Raw genomic sequence first — 7,667 nt, forward strand, 5'->3', positions numbered from 1 at the left:
CTTCCTAGTCTGGGCACAATTCTTTCCCCTGGTACAACCCTTGTTCCAGCTCAGGTGGTAGCTAGGGGATTTCTCATAACTGCAGCCCCCTTTGTTCCCTTCCACCCCCTTATATATCTTGCACAAGGCGGGAATCCTTTGTCCCTCTCTGGGTTCCCATCCCCCCTTCTAAATGGAAAAGAACCTGGTTAAAGATGGATTCCAGTTCAGGTGACATGATCACATGTCACTGTCCTGGTCTACACTAGGACTTTAGGTCGAATTTAGCAACGTTAAATCGATTTAAACCTGCACCCGTCCACACAGTGAAGCCCTTTATTTCGACTTAAAGGGCTCTTAAAATCGATTTCCTTACTCCACCCCTGACAAGTGGATTAGCGCTTAAATCGATGTTCCCAGCTCGAATTTGGGGTACTGTGGACACAATTCGATGGTATTGGCCTCCGGGAGCTATCCCAGAGTGCTCCATTCTGACCGCTCTGGACAGCACTCTCAACTCAGATGCACTGGCCAGGTAGACAGGAAAAGAACCGCGAACTTTTGAATCTCATTTCCTGTTTGGCCAGCGTGGCAAGCTGCAGGTGACCATGCAGAGCTCATCAGCAGAGGTGACCATGATGGAGTCCCAGAATCGCAAAAGAGCTCCAGCATGGACCGAACGGGAGGTACGGGATCTGATCGCTGTTTGGGGAGAGGAATCCGTGCTATCAGAACTCCGTTCCAGTTTTCGAAATGCCAAAACCTTTGTGAAAATCTCCCAGGGCATGAAGGACAGAGGCCATAACAGGGACCCGAAGCAGTGCCGCGTGAAACTGAAGGAGCTGAGGCAAGCCTACCAGAAAACCAGAGAGGCGAACAGCCGCTCTGGGTCAGAGCCCCAAACATGCTGCTTCTATGATGAGCTGCATGCCATTTTAGGGGGTTCAGCCACCACTACCCCAGCCATGTTGTTTGACTCCTTCAATGGAGATGGAGGCAATACGGAAGCAGGTTTTGGGGACGAAGAAGATGATGATGATGAGGAGGTTGTAGATAGCTCACAGCAAGCAAGCGGAGAAACCGGTTTTCCCGACAGCCAGGAACTGTTTCTCACCCTAGACCTGGAGCCAGTACCCCCCGAACCCACCCAAGGCTGCCTCCTGGACCCAGCAGGCGGAGAAGGGACCTCTGGTGAGTGTACCTTTTAAAATGCTATACATGGTTTAAAAGCAAGCATGTGAAAGGATTACTTTGCCCTGGCATTTGCGGTTCTCCTAGATGTAGTCCTAAAGCCTTTGCAAAAGGTTTCTGGGGAGGGCAGCCTTATTTCGTCCTTCATGGTAGGACACTTTTATCACTCCAGGCCAGTAACACATACTCGGGAATCACTGTAGAACAAAGCATTGCAGTGTATGTTTGCTGGCATTCAACCAAAATCCGTTCTTTCTCTCTCTGTTATCCTCAGGAGAGTGAGATATAATTCATGGTCACCTGGTTGAAATAGGGTGCTTTTCTTCAGGGACACTCAGTATAGCCCATTCCTGCTGGGCTGTTTGCCTGTGGCTGAACAGAAATGTTCCCCGCTGTTAGCCACAGGGAGGGGGGAAGGTTGAGGGGGTAGTCACGCGGTGGGAGGAGGCAAAATGCGACCTTGTAACGAAAGCACATGTGCTATGTATGTAATGTTAACAGCAAGGTTTACCCTGAAAGAGTGTAGCGACTGTTTTATAAAATGTGTCTTTTTAAATACCGCTGTCCCTTTTTTTTTCTCCACCAGCTGCATGTGTTTCAATGATCACAGGATCTTCTCCTTCCCAGAGGCTAGTGAAGCTTAGAAAGAAAAAAAAACGCACTCGCGATGAAATGTTCTCCGAGCTCATGCTGTCCTCCCACACTGACAGAGCACAGACAAATGCGTGGAGGCAAATAATGTCAGAGTGCAGGAAAGCACAAAATGACTGGGAGGAGAGGTGGAGGGCTGAAGAGAGTAAGTGGCGGGCTGAAGAGAGTAAGTGGCGGGCTGAAGAGAGTAAGTGGCGGGCTGAAGAGAGGGCTGAAGCTCAAATGTGGCGGCAGAGTGATGAGAGGAGGCAGGATTCAATGCTGAGGCTGCTGCAGGACCAAACCAGAATGCTCCAGTGTATGGTTGAGCTGCAGCAAAGGCAGCTGGAGCACAGACTGCCACTGCTGCCCCTCTGTAACCAACCGCCCTCCTCCCCAAGTTCCATAGCCTCCACACCCAGACGCCCAAGAACGCGGTGGGGGGGCCTCCGGCCAACCAGCCACTCCACAACAGAGGATTGCCCAAAAAAAAGAAGGCTGTCATTCAATAAATTTTAAAGTTGTAAACTTTTGAAGTGAAGTGCTGTGTGGCATTTTCCTTCCCTCCTCCACCACCCCTCCTGGGATACCTTGGTAGTCATCTCCCTATTTGTGTGATGAATGAATAACGAATGCATGACTGTGAAGCAGCAATGACTTTATTGCCTCTGCAAGCGGTGATTAAAGGGAGGAGGGGAGGGTGGTTAGCTTACAGGGAAGTAGAGTGAACCAAGGGGCGGGGGGTTTCATCAAGGAGAAACAAACAGAACTTTCACACTGTAGCCTGGCCAGTCATGAAACTGGTTTTCAAAGCTTCTCTGATGCGTACCGCGCCCTCCTGAGCTCTTCTAACCGCCCTGGTGTCTGGCTGCGCGTAACCAGCAGCTAGGCGATTTGCCTCAGCCTCCCACCCCACCATAAACGTCTCCCCCTTACTCTCACAGATATTGTGGAGCACACAGCAAGCAGTAATAACAGTGGGAATATTGGTTTCGCTGAGGTCTAAGCGAGTCAGTAAACTGCGCCAGCGCGCCTTTAAACGTCCAAATGCACATTCTACCACCATTCTGCACTTGCTCAGCCTGTAGTTGAACAGCTCCTGACCACTGTCCAGGCTGCCTGTGTACGGCTTCATGAGCCATGGCATTAAGGGGTAGGCTGGGTCCCCAAGGATACATATAGGCATTTCAACATCCCCAACAGTTATTTTCTGGTCTGGGAAGAAAGTCCCTTCCTGCAGCTTTTGAAACAGACCAGAGTTCCTGAAGATGCGAGCGTCATGCACCTTTCCCGGCCATCCCACGTTGATGTTGGTGAAACGTCCCTTGTGATCCACCAGAGCTTGCAGCACTATCGAAAAGTACCCCTTGCGGTTTATGTACTCGCCGGCTTGGTGCTCTGGTGCCAAGATAGGGATATGGGTTCCGTCTATAGCCCCACCACAGTTAGGGAATCCCATTGCAGCAAAGCCATCCACTATGACCTGCACATTTCCCAGGGTCACTACCCTTGATATCAGCAGATCTTTGATTGCGTGAGCTACTTGCATCACAGCAGCCCCCACAGTAGATTTGCCCACTCCAAATTGATTCCCAACTGACCGGTAGCTGTCTGGCGTTGCAAGCTTCCACAGGGCTATCGCCACTCGCTTCTCAACTGTGAGGGCTGCTCTCATCCTGGTATTCATGCGCTTCAGGGCAGGGGAAAGCAAGTCACAAAGTTCCATGAAAGTGCCCTTACGCATGCGAAAGTTTCGCAGCCACTGGGAATCGTCCCAGACCTGCAACACTATGCGGTCCCACCAGTCTGTGCTTGTTTCCCGAGCCCAGAATCAGCGTTCCACAGCATGAACCTGCCCCATTAGCACCATGATGCATGCATTGGCAGGGCCCATGCTTTCAGAGAAATCTGTGTCCATGTCCTGATCACTCACGGGACCGCGCTGACGTCGCCTCCTCGCCCGGTATCGCGTTGCCATGTTCTGGTGCTGCATATACTGCTGGATAATGCGTGTGGTGGTTGATGTGCTCCTAATTGCCAAAATGAGCTCAGCGGCCTCCATGCTTGCCTTGGTATGGCGTCCGCACAGAAAAAAGGCGCGGAACGATTGTCTGCCGTTGCTCTGACGGAGGGATGGGCGACTGACGACACGGCTTACAGGGTTGGCTTCAGGGAGCTAAAATCAACAAAGGGTGTGCCTGTACATCAAGGAGTATTTCAGGCAGGACTGCACGGAGGGTTCCAATAAGAAATGGTGCACCAAAGTTATCGTTGTTATTGGAACAAGGAGGTTAGCCTGGCCTCTGATTGATACATGGCTAGATTAACCTCGCTGCGCCTTCTCTGTGACTGACTGCAGTGTGATCTAGACAGGGGAGGAGGAAAATGAGTACAAAACAAATCTGGTCTATTTCTTGTTCTGACCCACTCCATCTATCCTTTACATCTTTGGCTGGCAGCAGACAAAAAAGGCGCGAAATGATTGTCTGCCCTTGCTTTCACGGGGGGAGGGAGGGTGGGAACGGGTTCCTGACGATATGTACCCAGAACCACCCGCGACAATGTTTTAGCCCCATCAGGCATTGGGATATCAACCCAGAATTCCAATGGGCAGCGGAGACTGCGGGAACTGTGGGATAGCTACCCACAGTGCAACGCTCCGGAAGTCGATGCTTGCCTCGGTACTGTGGAAGCGCTCCGCCGAGTTAATGCACTTAATGCACTTAGAGCATTTTCTGTGGGGACACACACACTCGAATATATAAAACCGATTTCAAAAAAACCGACTTCTATAAATTCGACCTAATTTCGTAGTGTAGACATACCCTCTTCATTACCGACTTGCCAGCACACAGGTACACAGGAAGACTTACAAGTAAACAGAGCCATCTACAGTCAATTGTCCTGGTTCATGGAAGCCATCAAGATTCCAAACCACCATTAATGGCCCACACTTTGCATAATTACAATAGGCTCTCAGAGTTATATTTCATATTTCTAGTTTCAGATATAAGAATGATACATACATACAAATAGGATGACCACACTCAGTAGATTATAAGCTTTATAATGATACCTTACAAGAGACCTTTTGCGTGAAGCATATTCCAGTCACATTATATTCACACTCATTAGCATATTTTCATAAAATCATGTAGAGTGCAACGTCACACAGCATATTTGACATCTCGAAGCAGAATGGTGGTCAGCTTAACACCATGCATCAACGAATCAAAATGGATATTGAACAGTAGTAACAAACGCAGCCTTGCCGAACTCCCATGGAGATAGAAAATCATTCTGTGTACAGTATATGCCACTTATTTGAACACAACTTTACGTACCATTATAGTGTCACTGATAGAAGAGCTCTGTCTTCCCAGGGGTACCATGTCACCTCGTCAGATCCCACAAACTTGCTTGATGCACTGAATCAAAGGCCTGATGGAAGTCTATAAAAAGTGCTGAATACAGCTTATTAAATTCAGCCACCTTCTTAAAAAGCTGTCTCAAGATAAAGATCTGGTTGGCAGTGGAACAATTAGGTCTAAAGCCACAGTGAGAATCTCAGCCTTTGCCATGAAATTCATCATTGATTTGAAACATTAACACTGAAGCAGAGACTGTCCCTGGGACTGACAGCTGTGTGCCTTCTGTAGCTGCTACATTCAGCCTTATCACCCTTTTTTGAACAGAGGCAGAACAATTTCCTTCTTCCAGTCATTCAGGATGATACTAGTTAGCCAGATGGTCTGGAAGAGCCTATGCAGCATGGTACAACAATACTATCAACTATCTTCACAACCAAGGCGTGATGTTACAAACACCTGGTGCCTTCACAGATTTCAGTTTATGGACTGCAATTAGGATCTCTTCTTGGCTGAAGAGAATGTCTCTACCTGAACTTCTTGCCTTTCTTCAGATGCAAGAGGGACTGCAGACAATGGGCAATTTAGTAGTGTTTTTAAATGATTTTTCCATCAACGCAACTGATTCTGCAGGCTCTCGCTGACACTGGGCAAGCTGGTGCAAACCTCCCCTGCAGACACTGTAAAAGTTGAATAGAGGGTGTGGAGATTGTGACTGGTGCAGCCTGTTATTGACTAGCTGCCTGCGTCAACCACCAGATTCCTTGAAGCCTCATCTCCCTTAATTAAACAGCTAAAGAGATGTACAGAGCAAAAGTTGTTGTTGAAACAATAACTCAGGAACCTGCAGAAGGTATTGTATACTATACTGAGGAGCTAAGGATTCTGCTGCACCATATGCCATTTTAGTTCTGGACAAAACAAAGTTCTCCTGTTATGGACAAAGGTAGAATAATGTACTACACACCCATGGTAGGAAGACTACATGTAATGGCTCAGTTTCAAGCACCAAGCCTGCTAAGGGAAACTAGAGCTAATGAACTTTTCTTTCTCTCATTGTACACCCATTTCCTCAAGCTATAGCTATTTTAGAGCTCACTACCTAGCTTTCAGGTTTGGTTTTGGGTACATCAGTAAATATCGTGGATTCCCTAGAGCAGTGGTCTCCAAACTTTTTTGATTGCGCACCCCTATCAGTAAAAATTTTTGAGCATGCACCCCCAATATTTATTTATTTATGTATAAATTATATACATGTACTAAATTAAAAAACGATGAGATAAAAATGAAATAAACAATATTTGTAAAATATTTTTTTATTTCATTTTAGTTATTAATGATACAAAAGCATTTTTGCTCTCACTAAAAATAATTATTAATAATCATTTCAGTGAGAGCAATGCGATTGAATAGGCTTTATTATTTTTGCAAATCTGGGTTTAACACTTTGCGATGCAGCGGGCGCTCAGGGTGGGGTGCGGGGTCTGGGAGGGAGGCAGGGTGTGGGAGGGCGCTCAGGGTGGGATGCGGGGTCTGGGAGTGCGCTCAGGGTGGGGGTGCGGGGTCTGGGAATGCGCTCAGGGTGGGGGTGCGGGGTCTGGGAATGCGCTCAGGGCTGGGGCAGGCAGGAGGTGCAGAGCACTTACCTGGGGCAGCTCCGGTTTGCGGGTGGCTCTGCATAGCGCAGCCCCACCCCCATGGCCACGATTCTGGGAGCTGCCCCCCCGGCAGGCAGGGCACCCGGACCGCAGGGCCTTTAGGGCCCTGGGCTAAGGGGGCCCGGCCTGCAGCTCTAAAGCCCCGCTCGGCACGCGGCCCTGCGAGCACGGGCCGGGGGACTCAGGAGGAGCAGGGGCAACCAGCGGCTGGAGAGAAGCGGCGCTTTCCCGTTCAAAGCGCCGCTTCTCTCCGGCCTGCTTTGAAGGGGAAAGCGCCGCTTCTCTCCGGCAGCTGGCTCCGCGGCTGCCCCTGCTCCTCCACGGGCCGGAGGACTCAGGGCCGCCCCCTCCACGCCTCCGGCGGCGCTCCTCCTGCTGTGCCCCCCAATCGGTCATCTGGCGCACCCCGCTTTGGAGACCACTGCCCTACCGTTATGGTTTGATTTCTAAATTTAAATACGTGCTTTGTAGAGAGAAAATTGCATATGAAGGGCCGGTTTCAGAGGAACAGCCGTGTTAGTCTGTATTCGCAAAAAGAAAAGGAGTACTTGTGGCACCTTAGAGACTAACCAATTTATTTGAGCATGAGCTTTCGTGAGCTACAGCTCACTTCATCAGATGTTTACCGTGGAAACTGCAGCAGACTTTATATACACACAGAAATCATGAAACAATACCTCCTCCCACCCCACTGTACTGCTCTTCTTCCCCCGTGCAAAGCCACCAATTTCAGTGGGGTTGCAGGGGAGTTAAGTGAAGGCAGAATGTGATCATAGGTTAATAATTAAACATTTTCAGGAGGCATGCTCTCCTGAGCCCTCTGAGGGGTGCTATGTCTGCT

The 7,667-nt window shown here is 49.1% G+C and overlaps 1 protein-coding gene across 1 annotated transcript; it reads left to right on the forward strand.

Annotated features, from left to right (window-relative positions):
* The first annotated feature begins 270 nt into the window (after nt 1-270).
* Nucleotides 271-6,581, forward strand: LOC140905139 (uncharacterized). The gene is made up of 3 exons (XM_073327887.1): nt 271-1,170; nt 1,757-1,966; nt 6,499-6,581. The coding sequence occupies exons 1-3, from the start codon at nt 588-590 to the stop codon at nt 6,579-6,581; spliced, it is 876 nt and encodes a 291-aa protein (XP_073183988.1). The 5' UTR covers nt 271-587.
* Nucleotides 6,582-7,667: the final 1,086 nt, after the last annotated feature.

This window comes from Lepidochelys kempii, chromosome 1 (assembly GCF_965140265.1).
Source record: "Lepidochelys kempii isolate rLepKem1 chromosome 1, rLepKem1.hap2, whole genome shotgun sequence".
Classification (NCBI taxonomy): domain Eukaryota; kingdom Metazoa; phylum Chordata; order Testudines; family Cheloniidae; genus Lepidochelys; species Lepidochelys kempii.

What these genes read in the sequence shown, in the direction of transcription:
- LOC140905139 (XM_073327887.1), top strand. Translation starts at nt 588, where the DNA reads ATGCAGAGCTCATCAGCAGAGGTGACCATGATGGAGTCCCAGAATCGC. An exon ending in AGGCGGAGAAGGGACCTCTG is followed by an intron (nt 1,171 to 1,756) that starts GTGAGTGTACCT and finishes TTTCTCCACCAG; the next exon opens with CTGCATGTGTTTCAATGATC. An exon ending in GAGGTGGAGGGCTGAAGAGA is followed by an intron (nt 1,967 to 6,498) that starts GTAAGTGGCGGG and finishes ATTTCATTTTAG; the next exon opens with TTATTAATGATACAAAAGCA.